We start from the raw sequence: 20,092 nt of genomic DNA on the forward strand, positions 1-20,092 counted from the left end.
GCATTGAGCCATCATGACAGTCACCAGATGAAAAGCTTTGTTTTGATGGAGGTTCAAGAGAGATCGTAAAACTCGCAACGCTTCACCGTGTCATTTCAATTAAGGCCCGATGTCTATCATGAACGCACCTCTTATATACCTCAATAAAACTCGCTTTTACAACGATGAGAAAAATTTTCGTCCCAAGTTTTAACTGTGTTCTGAAATTGATTAGAAAGCAAGTTTTGTCCAGTTCGGCTGGGTAGCCCCACTTCGACAGGTTCGCACGAGTCGGAGAGACATGTGCTTCACAAGGTGAGCTCGACTCTCATGTTGTGATTGAGCTGGGGTTTAACATAGCAATTGATACTACAGATGGTTCTGATGTTTCAAGCTACAGTAACAGATAAGGGGCAGACAGAAGAATGGAGAACAGGAATTGAATACGTATAGTAGGTTCACTTCACCATACTGACCTTCAATTTCAATAGCTTAACTGGAGGCCCGCTTGTCGACTAGGTAGCTTCAATGATTATGTACTAAGTGCTTATCCATGACTTGGTGACACTATTCATTGGAACGATGAACAGGCACTAACCAAAACTTAATTTGATTACAGGTGCAGAAAAAGGTTTCAGTTGGGAATCTGACTGGTCGATAAAATCAATACTTAATAAATGTGGGTCAGGTAGCCATAATGAGTGGGTAATGTGGTCAATCTAGGGGGTATTGGTAACGTGTGACAAGACTGAATGAATGCCGAATGGCGAATTCGCGAATTGGCGACTGGATGACTGCACCGAACTGAACCAATACTGATAAGTGATAAGAGCTACTTGAAATTATTTGGATTTGGATGTAAACAAACAATTTACAACCTATTTTCCCAATTATTCCTCTATTCGAACAAAAGGAATCTTAACCGCAAATTCTGAACCAGACGCTTTGATTGATCCAGAGCGGTTCATTCCAATTATTCCGAGTTGAATCAAAACAAGCGGGAATTTCAAATAATTCCGGATATCCTGTCTACCAAATAATTTCCGTTTCCGGTAAACAGTGTTGTCAGTTATACGAGAATTTGTGAAGTAAAACTGACAACACTGTTTGCCGGAAACGGAAATTATTTGGTAGACAGGATATCCGGAATTATTTGAAATTCCCGCTTATTTTGGTTCAACTCGGAATAAATGGAATGAACCGCTCTAGACCAATCAAAGCGTCTGGTTCAGAATTTGCCGTTAAGATTCCTTCTGTTCGAAAAGAGGAATAATTTTGTATCCACCAATCAAAACGCCTGTTGGATTCCGCGCAGAGCGCCGCTGTGTTTTGATTTTTTGGTCTACGCCCCACGTGAGTCTTTGAGATTTTATGAAAGCTAAAGGAATTTCTGTTAAAATCGAAGAGTCGCGAGTTCTAGCCATAATATTCTTCTTCCTATTGACACTATGAAAGACATGAAAAGTAATTTCTGAAGCTCTGAAACTTTATACCAGAATAAAGTAGGGTTAAGCATGATGACCTTGATGTCCACCATTCACCTGTCTTATCACTGCTCTGTGCTCTGTGTTATCACTTTTCACGTAGATTGGTCTTGCTGTTTACTGATACGTCGAGTTGAGTCCCAATAATTGTTTGTCATTTCCTGTAACTTTTAGTTTAGTTTTGTATTCGTAACTCAACATTTCAAGTAGAATTTAGTGAGACAGAAAGCAAGGTTTTTTACGTGAAGCAGCAAGCATTCTAAAGTGCTGATAATTATCCTCTTTCAAATTCGCCAATATCCACTCGGTATGTAATTTTTCATTTCATACTATTCCTAGCTCTAGCTCAGATATATGAAATTTCTATTATTTAGGTTTCAAGAAGGAATCTAGACTACCTGCACCTCTCTCTGACTTATTCAAATGCAATTGATTCCACATTTCTGAATGAAAACCTGGCAAACTTCTTATGCATAGTGACGCCCTTGTTATTCTGGTAGCTAAGCAGGAAACAAATATTTTATTTGAGTTATTTTCTTTCAGGTGGTGAAACTTTGCTGTTCAAGTTGCCCAACATGACATCAGTTGTGACGCATACAATTTCGGATGTTAAGATTGTGTCCATGGAGAAGTCGCAGTATGTGATTCCATTATCACTACTTTTCAAACAAGTAAGTCAAATCTGCCTTTTAGAATCATGATCAGGGGTTTTTGCAAAGCAAGACAGGGTTCTTCAAAACAGGTTCTCCTCAACCTGTGCTGACGCGAGCGGGTTGTCATTGTTTTCTGCTGCTGAGGGCTACCTTGCGCAGCAAAGTTGTTGACACATTCTTTATTTCCCATATTGTGCGTAGTTAATTTTTCTGGTTTGGCCAGTGAAATCATGTTTTTTTTTGACCCGAAGATTGAAAAATCCGAGCTCGATCAAAACCTGCCCATTTTTATGAAAAGTGTGTAAACCCTAAATCTATCTATGGTTCTTTAGTAAAACTATTTTAAAAGAAAAGCCAGAATGGAAATTTTCAAACTCCACATGCTCCTGTAGTTTCATTGTTGGTTTGCTCACTTTCTATTTTCATTAAATTTCACTGGCCACTGTAAGTAGAAAAATAATTTTTCCTGTTCATATTTGCAGCCACCGCGAACTTTCCACACTCTTGCATCCATGCAGTCAGAGTAAAATTGACTTTGATTTAAAAGCATGATTTAGTTTTTGTGGAAGGAACAAACTCCTATCTGCTGGAGAATACGATTTGGCTCTCATTCCCTGTAGGGCAAGATTAGAAATTATAAACCAGGTAAGTACATATGGTGAGAGTTTCCTTTAATTTCATCTTTGCTTTCCTGTCTTTCAGAATGGAGTCACAAGACGATGGGACATTGTGAGAGCGCACCCAAGCGTTGTCATCATCATTTTTAATACGACAAGGAAAGTACTCGTCCTTGTGAAACAGTTTCGACCAGGTGATTGACTTCAATAATAGTAGAAAGTAGGTACCATACACATCGTTTGACCTTGATATTTTTAATCCTAATTTGTCCGTATTGATGCCAAAACTAGAAAAATACTTACTTCTTGATTAACGATATTGCAAACTTTCCAACCTTTCTCTCCACTGACGAAACCAGGTGGCTTAAGTCTGTGAAATCTTGCATGTTATTTTAGTCACATCAAATTTTCACTGCACTTTTTTGCATAGAAAAATATCAGTCTATTTTATTTCTTTTTTTCTCCTTTTTTTTTAACAAAAATAAAATCATACTATTTTCTAAATCAGGTACAATCAGATACAGGCACTCTGATTTCACCATTGATGTGCCAATTTAAACTCATAGAAGCCAAAAAAACAGGCAAGTAATCAAGTTTGAATTGGATAGTTTCGATTCTTTCTTCCTCTCTAAAATTTTGCAAGGAAAACTGTCTACCTATCAAAAAGCGCAACCCCGGGAACATCTCTCAAAAATGTTCGACCAAGAAGTAGTTTTGATAATTTAAAATTTGCAATTTTTCAATTTTATCTTCTGTTTTTGAAAGGTTTTTCAGGGAAGAAGAAATTATAAGTTTCACGATCCTAAAAGAGTCAGATTTCTCCCTAAAATCTGGATGCGACTGTCCATGGAAAAAAGGGTTCTTATGGAAAAATTTGCATTAAGATGTAGCAATTTATACTTTTTTAACCAAAACAGATCAGAATTTCGGTTTTTTTGAACTGCAAAATTCAAATTGCTGTAGCTCTAATTTGGTGTGATATTTTTGAGAGATTTTTTGTCCCTAAGTATTCGGAAAGCACCATTCTCTGCTTTGGGATTAATTAAATTATTTTGCGATCTCATTTTCGTGTGGACAGCAGCAGATAAAGTTTGAGATTTTTTATCAGTTCTATTTTTTCAAAAATTTGTTGTTTATTAACTCTGTTAGCAATTTTTGTGGATCAAGGATTAAAAACTAACCGATTATGGTCCACTCTACTTAACAGCTGTTTACTACGGAAGCGTTCCTGAGGAAGATAAAAAGGAAACAATCGATGCTTTAAAGTATCCAGCAGAGCTCGGTGTCACGATTGAATTCTGTGCGGGCATATTAGACAAAGATAAATCCTTGGAAGAAACTGCAAAAGAAGAAGTTCTTGAAGAAACTGGGTACGAAGTTGAGGCCAGTAGTCTTCAAAAAATCAAAACGTTTCGGTAAGTCAATTATGTACTTGAATTTTTAATCAAGTGCTTTTTATTGAAAAAGCTTTTTCTACCACAAAATTTTCGGTTATGTATTGAATAACAGTCTGCTGATAGCAAACCGAAATCAAAATACCAAAAAAAACGATGCAAGAAAATATGGGCTAGACAAAAGAGAAAAAAATGTACATGGGGGATAAAGTGGACTTTATTTAGAAATCTTGCCTTGCCAAGGAAAAATGCTGTATGAACATTTGAGAGTTGCCAAATTTCCTTTGATAAAACATGTATTTCGCTCTGATAAGCTACTGGAGATGCTGGTCTTTACAGAATGCAAAAATTCGTCTTAGTAAGGAAACTACACGCTTTGGAATGAAGGAAAGTCAAACTCGAGTTGCGATTTTTATCTTTATTTCAAGAAAAATTTAGATACAACTTTAAAAAAAACCCAGGTTTTAAGTTATAAACTTCGTTGCTCTCTTATTCAAATGCTTAAAAATAAGGAAATTAACATTTTAAGCAGCTTACCAAGTCATCACCTATCCCCTTCAAAATACTAGCCAGCTTTGTCGATGCATATTTGCCACCGTTTCTTCAATTGGGAGAAACACTGTTGGAAATCCTCAGGTTTGAATGATCGCAATTCCTTCAAGGTGAAACTGTCAATCGCGAATATTACAATGGTGTTCTGAGACGATTACGCGAAAATGTCCGCAGAAAAAGGCCTGAGCTTTGGAGAGAGAATTCCTGGTTTCTGCATCACGATAATGCACCTGCCCATGCATCCCTCCAAATTGGCGAATTTTGTGCAAAGAATGCCATGAGTGTCCTCCCTCATCCCCCTTATTCACCTAACCTGGCTCCGTGTGATTTTTTCTTATTTCCACGACTTAAATCTACCTTGAAAGGTCGACGTTTTCAAACCATTCCGGAAATTCAAGAGATCACCTTGAAGGAATTGCGATCATTCAAACCTGAGGATTTCCAACAGTGTTTCTCCCAATTGAAGAAACGGTGGCAAAAATGCATCGACAAAGCTGGCTAGTATTTTGAAGGGGATAGGTGATGACTTGGTAAGCTGCTTAAAATGTTAATTTCCTTATTTTTAAGCATTTGAATAAGAGAGCAACGAAGTTTATAACTTAAAACCTGGGTTTTTTTTAAGTTGTATCTAAATTTTTCTTGAAATAAAGATAAAAATCGCAACTCGAGTTTGACTTTCCTTCATTCCAAAGCGTGTAGTTTCCTTACTAAGACGAATTTTTGCATTCTGTAAAGACCAGCATCTCCAGTAGCTTATCAGCTTTCAAACAAGCTCAAGAAAACTTCATTACGACGCTCGGTTCGCCTTCTATGACAAAAGTCCGGTTTCTTTTGGGACAGCCCTAACATGTATTTTCGACAACATTTATTATATTTTTCCTTTAAAATTTTCAGATATTTTAGATTAAATTGCGTACAAAATTGTCTGAAATTTTTGGAAAATAATATTCGCAATTTTCCCATTAAAGTCGGTTTTTATCAGAGGAAAGTTGGCAATGTTTGAAGACTTAGGTATACAGCGTTCTTCCTTAGCACGGCAGAATTAGTAACTACAATTTCTGGCTCATCTCTAAAATCATGTATGTGCACAGGGTAACTAATGGTGCATATGTTTGGTCTAATCTTGTTCCTAATTGTAGAATGTTGTCCAAATTTGACACAGCAAACGTAAATGCATATAATAATTCATTCATTCATTTATATAAATAAGCCAATCTGCCTTGAAAAAGAAAGCGTTTACTTCGAAGCCTTCCTGAATAAGGCAGAAAATTCCCCTAAATTGCATTTGCTTCTCTATATTGATAATGTAAGTTTAAGTGAATTTCGTATTCCGTTGCGTTTATTCAACGTTTATTCCTTTCCTCTTTAACATCTTTAAACTACAAACTTCCATCAGTCAAAATGCTGACTTGGTTTTAATGTTTGAGCTTTTCTGAGAGCCGAAAATAATTCTGCCGTGCTCAGGAAGAACGCCATATGAGCCATCAGACACTGCCAAATTGCCTTCGATAAAATTCGAATTCTCAGTGAAATCTGCAAATATTTTTCCTTCCATTAGGAGAATTTTGATCGCTATTAGGTATAAATTATCTGGAAATTTCAAGAGAAAATATCCGTAACTCTCCTCGAAAATAAAGATTTTATCGAAGGAAATTTGGCAACTGTCGAATGTACATACAGCGTTCTTTCTTAGTACGGCAGAATTGTGGATAGAACATTTCTCTAGAGAGTGGTGTCAAAATTTCAATTTAATCCCCTGAAGTTCCCTTGCCTTTGGACTGTCACATTCTTAGGATTTTCAGGTGCCACAGGATTTTTGCAGTTTTGCAGAATGCAAAAATTCTGCTTACACAGAATGATCCATTTTTACTTACAATTAGTTTTTCTGCCTTTTTTGTCAGGTCCTCCGTTGGAATTCTTGGAGAAGAGCAAACTGTGTTTTACGTTGAAGTTACGGACAGTATGAAAAAAACTGAAGGTATGATTTTATTGCTTCCACACTAGCCGAATCAATGAAAATATTGAAACCAAATAAGAGCAGGGTATGATCAACCAAGTTTGAGATAAATTCAGATCAGTCCCGGGGGAACTAAAATTAAAGAAGAGAACAACTAAATGTTAACAAACCGTTGGTTTTTATTTCAGAACTTTTAAAGAAAATAACTCAATATTGATGTCATTAATTCGATAAGAGCATCCTGCATGCAACAAAAAAAGAAAAATTTATATACATCCCCCATATAATGTTGCTTGATACAGTTTAATAGCTTTTGCATATTAGACTTTTCTGAAGCGATTATCTTTTTCTCATGCAAAGGTCTCTGCAAACGTTTCTGATGATGTCAAGAGTATTAAAAATTTTGAGAAGGAAACACTTAATTTAAACATTTTTCACATCAGTCTTAACATTTTTTCATGCATGCATGCCACTTACATATAATCTAGGTACCTATTTTGAAATTTCTAATTTTTTTCTTTTCTTTTTTACATGTATGTATTATTGCGCAAATATTTGCTTTCATGTTCTCTTGAAGCAATAAGTCCTTCTACATTTTTTTCAGATGTTGAATCTTTCTTTCATAACACTTCATTAGTCTACAACATGGTGGCGGACGAGGAGTAGAGTCAGTAACTGACTTTCAGAGTATTGTTTAAGGGTTAAAGTGCAAGTATATTGGCACATTCCAAGAACCCAGGCTCGCAAGAGACAATCAACCCTCAAACAATAAATGAAACTGTGTAACTGACTCCACTCCTTAGCCGCCACTTTTCGTGCTGTAGACTATAGAAGTTCAGCCTTCCATTAAAAGAAAAAACTCTAAAAATGGACCTTCTTTTAATTTTTAACATGTACATCATATTTTTCTCTTTAAATCGTTTCAATTTTTTTTTTTTTTTTTTTTTTTTTTTTTTTTTTTTTTTAACGCTTTTTATATAAAATCATATCTTCAAAGCAAGTGCCACTTTTTTCTATCCGTTTGTTTCTCACTTTTACTTCTTGTGTTCAGGAGGAGGAGTTCATGATGAAAACATAGAGGTCATTGAGATGACCCTGGATGAATCTGAAAAATATTTGAATCAGGAGAAGGTCATTTCATCAGGCGGTTTTTTGTTTGTTTTGCAGTGGTTCATGACGCATAAGAAACCTCTCTTCCAGTAGTTTTTTTACCCTCTTCCTTTTTACTTTTCCTCTTTAGTGCAATGGACCAATAGACAAGGCACGAATTCAAGCATTCTGATACATGTTTCTTAACCAGAATTTCACGTAGAACACGATTCGCGCAACGAAAATTACTGAAACCAACTCCTGACGAAGATATTAACCTTTTTATTTCACATTGGTTACGCGGATTTTGAACTGCCCGCTCACAAGAAACTCAAAGCTCTACGTGAGTCAAATCGCGCACTACAACAGTTTCAGCAAGCCTCTCAATCGAGCACTGTTCATTTCCCACCATGTGTTGTTCAAATTATAAGCAATTTGCTATAGCTGAGCCAAAGCGTCAAAATTGAGGTTGTCAGATTTTTATATCGCAGAGACTGTCATGATCATGTTCAGCGCGCGATGTGAATCACGTAGAGCATTGAGTTTTACTGAGCGGGTGGTTTGAATTCACGCATCAGGAATCATTGAATATCTTTGTAAGGAGTTGAGTTCGGTAATTTTTGTCGTGCGCATTGTGTTCTACGTGAAATTTTGGTTAAAAAACATGTATCAGAATGCTGAAATTCGTACCTTGTCTAGTGGTCCATTGGAAAACGTTTTGTTTTCATGTCAATTGAAAGTCTCTTAATTTGATGTCAATACTCAGTCAAAGAACTGAAAACCAATGTGAAATCAGGCTTGATAAGCCACGTCTCGGCAAGACGCTAATTGTAAATAGTGATTTTGTTTTACCAGGTGGCTTTGTCGATGGCTGAGAAATAATACCCCCCTAATAACTGACAATTTTTTGCGAAAATGAGATTAGCGACTTTGCCAATTCTACACAGTATAAAAATGGAAGCTAACTTTGTTTGTTTTTTCCAATTCTGCATGGGGATGCTGTAAGATTGCTGTAATTTTCAAAATAATTGCAATCCTAACAACAAAATTCCAAAATTTACGAAGTTGTCTCTTATCCTGAAGAAAAATAAAAGAGAAAAAAAATAAAACCGTCAATCTGCTGACAGGCGGTATCGTTCCTTAGTCATCGATGAAAGTGTAACACTGACAGGTTTTTTAATTATTTTATTAATTTTTCAGAATTTTTATATTTTTTCTTTTCAAACTTATTATTTTGTATCAAATTCATTACTGCTTAATTGTTTTTATTGTTAATATTGTTTAATGGAGATAATGGTTTTTAACTCATTTAATGATTGTTTATTTCTACCTTTGATTCTTAAAGGTTTTTTTATTATTTTAAGTTGGTATTGTGTGTACCTGTGGGAGAGGAAACAGAATTCAGAATGCTCTATACTTGTACGGATAATTGTGCCTAGTTTTTAACTTAAACGTAGAATCATTGTCATGATCATTCTTTTTATTTTCAAGAGAAAATATTTTTCATTTTTTATGAATTGCCTTTATCAGTTTATCATAAACTTGCCCTATTTTACCTCCGTGTAACAATGTGTTACTGCTAGTTGTTCCTGATAGGATTGAACATTTAGATTTCTAAATTGTATCATATATCAGGCAACAGCTAAAACAATACTTGTCAACAGTTAAAAAAAAAATCATTGGATCTGTAAAGATATTGAAACAATTCACACCAAATGTCTGTTCAGGTTTGATTTGATCTTTTTCTAAAACAAATTACAAATTTAAACTGAAAAACCATTTAAATTTACTTGTTAACTTAAAAATTTTTACAAAACCTAGGAACAAACTTTCTCACACTATAAATACAACTTGATGAGTTCATCTGATACTGCAGAAGGAGTAAGTATACCCAAATCCGTGAATAATAACGTGATATAAGACGGAGGAGTATAATCAACGAACGGATGCTCCTTTTTCAAGTCTGTGGTCAATTTACTGGACAGATACTGAAACAAAAGAAATGGCGTGCTTTCATTTTCTACACATTTACAAAACTAAGAAAGGCACAACAACTTCATACAAAAGGCCTAATTTAACCATTTGCTTTGCTACTATGAAGTCCGCACAAAATAAGTTTACCCACTCCTAGGGTGCAATAGAAGATCTATCATCTTAATTCTTGTATTTATTTTCAATGCTAAATTGAGGTCAGTTGATCTTCTATCACACTCAAAAAAATGTAAACTTATTTGGCATGGACTCTTAGCAAATTTAATGCTCGGATCAATAATAGTTTGAACAAAATTTTGCAGGAGGGAACTACTATGCTGGTTCATTTCAGGAACAACAAATGTGCCATTGTTTTCCCTGTGCAGATAAGTGCTTTCACGGGTAAGCCAGAAATAGTAGTTTCTTCTTGAGAAATGAGGTCTAATTATGAGGAGTGAACCATTATCATAGCAAAATCAGTTAACCAGGATCCTCATTTTTAAAGCAGGTTACACTTTTAAACATGCAATGACTATGCTAATAAAGCAATTAAAGTAAAAAATAAAGGAAGGAAAAGTTCTCGTTTCTTGACATAGATAATGAATGATGATCAGAGAAAGAAAATAAAATTCAATACATATTTACCTTAAATTCATTAGGAAGATCTCTCTGATTCAAAGGGTACAGCCGGGAAAATTTGAAACTTTCAGTTAGAACATAAAATGGTTTTTTCATTGCTTGAGCACATACAGCCATGGTGAAACTTCCAATCTGCAATTACAAACAGCGACAGAGATAAGCAATTTAGAATCAATTCATTCAGTGGCGACTAAACGTGAAGACCAAGCATCCTGGTTTACAAAGTAACAGATTTCTTTCTATACTTCATTTTCTAGGGATGTAAATCATCCAGAAGCATGGCATGCTTTGCGATAAATCGATTGATCTGCCACTTCAAACTATGGAAGAGGATCGATAGACAGAGTGTTTGCAACAAACACCTTAATAATCGATTCTTTACCTTAGCTTCAAATGGGAAAGTATCAATTATCGATCATTCACGCCTCGCCACTGAAATCATAATAGTTTTTTTAAAACTTAAAAGATTATTCTCAGTTTTTTAGAAAATATTATGTATTAAGTTTAACAAAGCTCGCTTCTTTCCTCCTGAAAATATAAAATGGGAGCGAAAATTTTAAACATTGCGACTGACATGCACTGATCACGAGTTTAGCCTTGCAGAACCATTTTCGTACATTTTGACTCTTGTTCGGTTTTCGTTCATTCCTGAAGTTAAATTTAAAAATCGAATGTTCAAGAAAAATTCAGAAAGACACTTACTTTATTAATAATTCCTCCACTTTCGACGACACTTTCAGCACCGACCATCACCATGTCAACACTCTCCATCACGTATCCTACAGCTGAGTCCAATATTAAAGTACACTGCACATTCTCTTTTTCCAGGGCCAATCGCATTTCTTCTCTGAAAGCATAATGAGTTCAAGTAGGGTTGATTTGACTTACGGGCCAGGGAATAGCAAGTGAATAATTGAGTCACTGCAGATGATAAAAAGTCACCTTCTTTTAAAACTCATTGTTACCAAGAAGGAGTAGGAGAAAAAAAATTGTAAACCTATGTCAATATGGACAGAGATGGAGTCCAAAAAAAAAAAAAATGAAAATATCGAAGGAGATAAACAGCGAACACGAAAACTCAGCAGGATATAGAATACCAAATAAACTGTACAGTCAGATTTGTTAAGGCAGGCTGTCACAAAGTTTTTATTTCCATTTTTCGTTTTCCTCTTAGATTTAAAAAGAAAGTAAGCTCCTTTAGGTTCAAACTTACTTTAAAAATATCTTGGATCCTATGAGGTTGGAATATTATAACAGACAAATTAGTTACATTAACCTCTCAAAGCGAATTCATTGTTCGTAGAATTTCATTTTGACATAATAAAATGGAACGTACCCAGTATTGTCGATGGATGAAACTGTGACGTAAACTTCAAAACGCTTATTAGCTCTAGCTGCTTCTATCATGGTCTGCAACACTGCTCGAGAATTTGAATGTGTAAGGACAATCTGCCCGAAAGAAAAAAAAGAAGAAATTAGAATTTTAAGTCTATTCCGAGTCAGCATTTAAGCCTCCAATTTAAAGATGCACCATGAGACTACCTTCAATTGAAACCTCTTTGAAAACTCTGTACAAACATTGAAACTTCTAGAACTCCTGAGACAGTTTCAAAGAGGTGCCAGGCCTTACACCAACTAGCCAGGGGCTTTCCTTGAAATATTCTATGGATTGTCTTGATTTATTGAAAAATATTCACAGTGAATCTTAGTTGATTTTCTTTTTCAAGAAAAATTAAACATCATCCAAGATTTCAAACATTGTACTGTCTACAAAAAATAAAGGTACTCATTTATTTCTTTATTTTCGACTTAAACCACCAATATGGGGGAAGATATCTTATCCAGATAAAGTATGCATATTTTCTTTTCCTCTTTTGCAAAAAAAAAAAAAAAAAAAAAAAAAATACTACCTCTAACAGAACACATAGGCAAGCAAAGAAGTCATCAGAAATCGATGAAAAAACCAAAGCTTTAGTTCAGGTTCTTATGTACTCCCGTGGAACGGTAAGTGAAGCAAGTGTGGAAAATATCTTAATCTCTTCATTTCGATGCGTAAAAAAAGAATTTCGATGTTGTCAAGCTCAATTTTGCGTCCAACCCCCCAAAATCAAGATGGCGGCCAAAATGGGGGCTCGGGGGGTGAAAATTATGGAATTTGATTTTGATGTCATGATTGGGGTCAATTCTTATGTAATTTTGGTCGTAGAATCCGAATTTGAGGTCCAAAATACTCTCCGACCCAAAGGGATGCCCCAAATCCAAGATGGCCGCCAAAATCTCCAAGATAGGGTCAAAACTGCGATACGTATGTAAAAGTGCCAAGTAGGGTGTCCTTGGTAGGGTTCTTTGGGTCGGAGATTTCACCTATGATGTCAAAAACTTACCACGGATCCATTGAAGCCCAAAAAAATCAAAATGGCGGCCAAAAGGGCTGCCGTTGCGGGGTGAAATATTTTGTTGAGGCAAACATCGTCGAATGAGGTGTCACTGTATAGGTTTTTTGGGTCGTAGATTCCAAAAATGAGGTCCAAATAACAAAATAAGCTGATAGAAGTTCTCCAAAAGCCAAAATGGCGGCCATAATGGCTGCCGCCCAGGCATTGAACGCGTTTGAACAGTAGGGTGTCCCATTTTGGACGTTAAAAAAAAAAAAAATGCGAAATCCAACAGAGATACCTGCCAAAAAGTTGTCTCATAGTTAGAAAAAAAAGCAAAATAAATCTCAGGGTCGTAGCTAAAGTTTGAGTGGTCCCGCAAGGTACTTAAGATGTTTCACCGATTTCTCATCTTGGCAATCTTGGCGATCTTGCAGATTTTTTTTCGGTAAATGCAATCGAGGTAAAAAGTCGCAAATGCGGATAATGAGACTTCTGATACTATATTTTAAGAGAAAAATAACGGTTTGGACCCACGAGGATCAGAATCCCTCGTTCTTAGCTCTCAAAATGCAAAAATCAGCGATTTTAGCATTTTGTAGTCAAACCGCTGCTCGACCGTCGCTCGACTTAAATGTCGCGGCATTTGACGCGCTGTTTCACAATGATCCCATTGTAGGAGTGAAAAGTCCTTCAAGTATGTTCATTAGAGGTGTAAGAGAGTCACTTTGACCAATTTTTGTTGCTTTTAAACATTGAGCTCATCGTTTAAAATGTTTTTTATTTTTTGTTTTGTTAATATGGACGTATTTCTACCAAACAGACCTATGTGGAGGTGAGAAATATGGGTGTGCTCGTCGAAGCTGCATAAGAAGCAATGTGAAAGTGGGCGTGATTCCTTTGTAGAATTGGAAAAGCGGGATTTTACATTCTATCAAACAGACCTATGTGCCAACTGAATGCGAGATGCATGAGCCGCGGGCATGGCAAGAGAGCGTTGTGGACAGGGCTCATGAGTTACAGCGCCCCGACGGGAAATCTCCCCCTCGCGCGTGCTCTCGATCATTGCCGCTGACGTCACTGGTGCTTTATTATTCTCATTTACTCTTACAGTCAGAGAACTAACGAGCACACCCATATTTCTCACCTCCACATAGGTCTGTTTGGTAGAAATACGTCCATATAATTTTCCTGTTTTTCATCATTTTTTAAAATGGTTTAAAAAGGGCGACTCATCTTACACCATCGATAAAATTCGATAGAAATCCGCGTTTCCTTAGATTTGAGCCATTTTTTCGGATATTGCACATGGAATACTTATGTAAAACTTAAAATACAGTATTCAGAGATGGAAGGGGATCATACCTTGTGGCAATAATCATTATTTTAAGATCCTGCGCTTATCGACGACCCATTTCTTACGAATTCTAAGCATGATGTTTGTGATGTCTCCAAATCTTAGGGAGTGCAAACTCCTTGAAGGACTTTGGGAGGGTAGAGGAATTTCCATTTTGCGGTTTGAGAAAAAAATGGGGAAATTACGAGGCAGCATTCTTAGCAATCGGTACCCTTCCAAAAGGACGGGGGTGGGGGGGAGGGCTAGGTTTAAGGGTGGGCAAAAATTCAGCATTGAGAACCCGTGTTTTTTAAATGTGGCACTGTTTCTTTATGGTCCTCAGATCACGGTCAATGTTTGAAAGTCGCATCCTCGTGCACAAACATCATGACTAGAAATCGTAAGAAATGGGTCGTCTATAAGCGCAGGGTCTTAAAATAATAGATATTGGCACAAGGTATGATCCCCTTCTATCTCCACGGAAAAAACGAGTTTAGGGTTAGGACCTGCGGGGCAGGGTCGGCCCTACACCCGGGGTAGGTAAAATTGCTTCACCTAAACATCGAAGGGGCAGGCCCATGCTGAAGTTAAGGTTCAGCCCTACCTGCCTCAGGGCCTAGTCCTACCTGAGGCGGGGCCGAGCACTAACCACATAGGGCTGGGCCCTGGAGAAGGTAGGGCTGGGTCCTGAAGAAGGTAGGGCTGGACCCTGCAATGCGGGAAGGGCCGGACCCCCTAAAAAAGAATTCGAGGATGTTACTCTACTTGTACGAGCATATTTAGCGCGCTCTATGCACTGTTCTATGAAGAACTCACACAAAATCGGAGAGACTGTATTTTGGATATTTCAGTTTGAACATTGAATGGCAAAGAAATAGTAAATTTTAAAAAAGCCTGAATTACGGCCATTTAAATAATTCTAAGCTCAATTTCGATGGCATATTCAGAATCTACATGAAAAAGTGGTCTAGAAACACTCTTTCAAAGCATGATGGATTGATAAAGAGTCTCGCTATGGAGAGTCAAAGAGAGGAGAGTCGAGAAAATGAGAATCGCTAAAACGGGCTGTTTTGAATACCGCTAAAATTCACCCCATCTTTGGGGGTCGATATCTCGCGAACGGGGCGTCAGATGGGAAAACCCTTCAAAATAGGTTTCTTAATATGATATAAAGACCCCGTACACCAATTTTCAGCCAAATCGGAGGGGGTCGGGTTTCGAGCTTGGTTGCGTTGACGTGGAATGACCCATATGTATTCCATGTGCAATATCCGAAAAAATGGCTCAAATCTAAGGAAACGCGGATTTCTATCGAATTTTATCGATGGTATATGGCAACGTCGCGCCGCGGTGGGAGGCTGTATAGATAAACACATGTACATAATCACTAGTAATCTGGTCATAACGTATGAAAATTCAAGGTTTGCTGAAATTTGCTCAATGAGCTCGGTGAGGAACAGCCTCCAAATACTGAAATAGGTACTCGGTTTTTTGTGTTTTCCGGGGATAAAATATGGCAACATCGGCTTTTTTGGGAGGCTTTGAATCCAAAAACTGTTTTAGAGGAAGTATTTGACCATCTACGTATATTGTTCGCCAAAGGAGTTCAATTTTGGTGTAAGATGAGTCGCCCTTTTTAAACCATTTTAAAAAATGATGAAAAACAGGAAAATTATATTAACAAAACAAAAAAAAAACAAAAAATAAAAAACATTTTAAACGATGAGCTCAATGTTTAAAAGCAACAAAAATTGGTCAAAGTGACTCTCTTACACCTCTAATGAACATACTTGAAGGACTTTTCACTCCTACAATGGGATCATTGTGAAACAGCGCGTCAAATGCCGCGACATTTAAGTCGAGCGACGGTCGAGCAGCGGTTTGACTACAAAATGCTAAAATCGCTGATTTTTGCATTTTGAGAGCTAAGAACGAGGGATTCTGATCCTCGTGGGTCCAAACCGTTATTTTTCTCTTAAAATATAGTATCAGAAGTCTCATTATCCGCATTTGCGACTTTTTACCTCGATTGCATTTACCGAAAAAAAATCTGCAAGATCGCCAAGATTGCCAAGATGAGAAATCGGTGAAACATCTTAAGTACCTTGCGGGACCACTCAAACTTTAGCTACGACCCTGAGATTTTTTTTGCTTTTTTTTCTAACTATGAGACAACTTTTTGGCAGGTATCTCTGTTGGATTTCGCATTTTTTTTTTTTTTTAACGTCCAAAATGGGACACCCTACTGTTCAAACGCGTTCAATGCCTGGGCGGCAGCCATTATGGCCGCCATTTTGGCTTTTGGAGAACTTCTATCAGCTTATTTTGTTATTTGGACCTCATTTTTGGAATCTACGACCCAAAAAACCTATACAGTGACACCTCATTCGACGATGTTTGCCTCAACAAAATATTTCACCCCGCAACGGCAGCCCTTTTGGCCGCCATTTTGATTTTTTTGGGCTTCAATGGATCCGTGGTAAGTTTTTGACATCATAGGTGAAATCTCCGACCCAAAGAACCCTACCAAGGACACCCTACTTGGCACTTTTACATACGTATCGCAGTTTTGACCCTATCTTGGAGATTTTGGCGGCCATCTTGGATTTGGGGCATCCCTTTGGGTCGGAGAGTATTTTGGACCTCAAATTCGGATTCTACGACCAAAATTACATAAGAATTGACCCCAATCATGACATCAAAATCAAATTCCATAATTTTCACCCCCCGAGCCCCCATTTTGGCCGCCATCTTGATTTTGGGGGGTTGGACGCAAAATTGAGCTTGACAACATCGAAATTCTTTTTTTACGCATCGAAATGAAGAGATTAAGATATTTTCCACACTTGCTTCACTTACCGTTCCACGGGAAGCTTTTTTTGAACATAAGAACCTGGACTACTTACCGAGCCATCATAAATAAAGGCACAGGCTTGTTTAGCAACTTTGCCTCTGGCTTGCAGGAGCTTCTTCAAGAATACCTCACCGCGATGTAACATGATGTCTTTGCACTCCTCAAAATTGGTCTGCAAATAAAAAATCACGTATTATTTTAATCATCACAAAGTTCAGTTAATCTTAACTTTGGAGGGGCTTACTTTTTTCATAACAGAGTAAAACTGCAGAAAGAGTTGCAAAGTGCTTACTGAAAAGAACTGTGTTGCTTGCAGAAACTTTTCCTACTTTTTTCTTTCAACATCTTGCACTAGAATTTAATGTTGCATTGAAGGTAATGTTTGCAACTGTGCCAACAAAACCTCAATTTACGCACATAAAACGGCGAATATCTTGAAAACCGCTCGTGGGATCTCTTTCGCCCCTCAGAACTTTGGATCAGAATGACTAGCTGAACAACATATCCAAGTTTAATCAGATTGTAGAGAGAGCCATTTCCCATAAGGTCTGTGCGGGGTTCTTTCATGAATTTAATCGTGGTAAATTTCATGCATGAAATTTTTTGAAACTTTTGGGGATGCATCCAGGATGCCAAGAAACGCCTAGAAACAGTGATTCTAAATTTTGAAACTTTTTTCCCTAAGCCTAAAACATTCGCGCGTTGCAAATGTTTTCGTTTAGTTTAGCGGATAGGTTGGGGTTTTTCTCTCTAAACTCCCCTTTTTGCCCTCCCCCTTTGTGTCTGGCACCTTCAGTAGAGTAGCATAATACCGCAGCATCAACAGAAAGACCACCTGAAACACTTTCAGACCTCCAAAGGTTTAATTAATAATTCTAAAAAAAATTAATAAATTTCAACTTTTGTGAAATTTATTCAAGCCTTATGAAATTTCACTTTCCATCCCTGTATAGCACTGTTGGTGAATTTAAATGCTACATTTCACAGTCCACTACAAGCTTATCAATATTAAAACTGATGGGAGATGAAGGAATTAAATTGGTTGAGTTACCGTAAAGTCAAGTTTGGCAAGTGTGATAAATCGAAGGAAGAGTGCGCAGCCTGATGCTACTGCTGAGACTGGCATGTCAAAACTGCGCATTACATCAATTGCAGCTTGTAAATTAGAATCAAGGCCTTGCACTGTTTCCGCTGCACAGAAAACATAATGAAAATTATTACAGAAATTATTCCTACTTGACTACATTTGAATAAATTGTTATACCTGCTTAGGAGAAGAAGTCTCATCTGACAGAGAGAGAAATACCAAAAGTCATCGCAATAGTGAAAATTAATTGATTTGCAGACCTAGACCCTGAAATTTAAATCATAGCAGTGATAAGTTTAATCCCTTAAGACACATTGTTAATGCTTTTTTAGTGGCCTGACCAACCAAAACTACTTCAGGATTAATTACACTTTTTCCTGATATATTTTGTTACTTAAATACGTAAAATCAAAATAAAGTTGCAAAAACATTTCAAAACAAAAGACGGGTCAGTACATACATCCATTATTTTTTATTATGGGAGAGGATATAAAATATGAATAAAGTGAAGGAGCAGACTTCATCAAGAAAATGAGACTTAGAAATACTCACACTTATCGTGTTCTAATAATTTAAGTAAGGTTTTGATAGCGGCAATTCCTGCTGACATGTGTTTCTCTTTTTCAAGTAAGCCATGGAAGTACTGCTGAACTTCTGTGGAAGAAAAAGTAGAATATTATATCTGATAGAACAAAACTATAGTATGCAAAGCTTTCTGAAAATAATGCTCTGAGCTTTCCGGGTCCGAGTTTAAAGGAGGAAATCTTTAAAGAGATTAAACGTATGATTTCCTTTCAAATACATTATACAGTAAGGATGTCTTATACTTAGTTGTCAATTTCATTTTTACAGATGAATGTTAACTTGTTTGATAAGTGTGTAAATTGTGATATGACAGTCTTCAGGGCATGAAGTTATGAAACTTTTCTAGAACAGTTACCAGTAACAAACATGATTGTTGTTTTCTATTCTAACTCATGATTAGTCAGTACAAGGTCCTCTTAGATCAATCTCATTGGGCAAAAGCGACAAATTCAGCTGAATTCGAGAGGATCAAATTTATGTTCATTGTTAACAGAGCGTCTCGTTTGCGCCAAATTCATGATTGAAGCTTTCTAGGAATAGAGCTTACCATTTCGATTCATTTTAGTTATTGAAATAGAATTATTGCGTATCACAGTCTGAGTTTGAGCATACTGATCAAGAGTCTTCGGAAACTCTTAGAATTTCATCATCGTCAATCTCTCGTCTTCATCGCACTGAGACGTTCATTAAAAAGGAGTGAAAGAGGTAAAAGCAAACACTGAGCAATCACAAAAAGTTATTAAATTCAAGACGATATAGTAACAAACACTTTTTACGCTTCAAATCCTAAAACTATTCCAATAAATCCTATATACTGTAAAAGTCAGTAATCACACGACAGCTGGACAACAGAAACAGAAAACATAACCTCGAAGGCAAAACATTGACGTATAATACAATCGTATTATAGCTGCGTTGTCGAAGTCAACTGTTGAGGAGCGTTGGGCAATGGAATTACCCGATGCCCAACGCTCGGCGTTGTTCGACTTCCGTTGGGATTGCCCGATGTCCTGGACTGTTTACCAAACGGAAGTCAACAAGTCATCGGTCTCAGGAGGTAGTTGAGAGCGTTGAGCTAACCTCTAAATGATATTGTGCACGCGGTGTCACATTCAAAACACAACAATTTTTAGTCAACAGAGACGACCAACAACGCGTTTTCCAACGGGTAAGTCAACTGTCACGTGATATCCGTTAGCGTTGAGAAGCCCAACGCAAACGGAAAGTTGACTTCGACAACGCACCTTATACGTCAATGAGGCAAAACAACAACAGGAAGTTAGCGCAGAGCCATGCAGAGCGCAGCACTGCTGTCTTGTTCGATCATCTTGGGCGCGCCTAACGGGCGCTATCCGAACCAAAATAGTTAACCTCCCAGGGTCATTTATGATGACCACCTGGGTGTACCCACGAAGTGTACTTTACGACTAGGCCCGAACGTTTCCGGATAATAACGAAGGTGCCCGATGTGACGTAAATAGCAGATGATGACGATGTTGCAGAGGGAAAAATAGGCGGCA

At 37.2% G+C, this 20,092-nt stretch overlaps 2 protein-coding genes across 3 annotated transcripts; one reads left to right on the forward strand and one right to left on the reverse strand.

The window, feature by feature from the left end:
• The first annotated feature begins 1,187 nt into the window (after positions 1-1,187).
• Positions 1,188-9,238, forward strand: LOC109033304 (uridine diphosphate glucose pyrophosphatase NUDT14). Of its 2 annotated transcripts, none has more exons than XM_072304775.1 (6): positions 1,188-1,332; positions 2,007-2,134; positions 2,819-2,927; positions 3,941-4,148; positions 6,581-6,657; positions 7,688-9,238. In XM_072304775.1, exons 2-6 carry the CDS (start codon positions 2,039-2,041, stop codon positions 7,837-7,839), a joined length of 642 nt encoding a protein of 213 aa, XP_072160876.1. In that variant the 5' UTR covers positions 1,188-1,332; positions 2,007-2,038; the 3' UTR covers positions 7,840-9,238. The 2 variants fall into 2 exon arrangements, with proteins under 2 accessions (XP_072160876.1, XP_018901415.1); XM_019045870.2 differs by lacking the exon at positions 1,188-1,332 and adding an exon at positions 1,517-1,770.
• Positions 9,239-9,487: 249 nt separating this feature from the next.
• Positions 9,488-19,444, reverse strand: eIF2Balpha (eukaryotic translation initiation factor 2B subunit alpha). The gene is made up of 8 exons (XM_019045231.2): positions 19,120-19,444; positions 18,540-18,641; positions 17,952-18,091; positions 16,953-17,072; positions 11,672-11,784; positions 11,038-11,182; positions 10,342-10,467; positions 9,488-9,713 (listed from the first exon to the last, which is right to left on the reverse strand). Exons 1-8 carry the CDS (start codon positions 19,130-19,132, stop codon positions 9,564-9,566), a joined length of 909 nt encoding a protein of 302 aa, XP_018900776.1. The 5' UTR covers positions 19,133-19,444; the 3' UTR covers positions 9,488-9,563.
• Positions 19,445-20,092: the final 648 nt, after the last annotated feature.

Source organism: Bemisia tabaci, chromosome 9 (genome assembly GCF_918797505.1).
Source record: "Bemisia tabaci chromosome 9, PGI_BMITA_v3".
Taxonomy (NCBI): Eukaryota; Metazoa; Arthropoda; class Insecta; order Hemiptera; family Aleyrodidae; genus Bemisia; species Bemisia tabaci.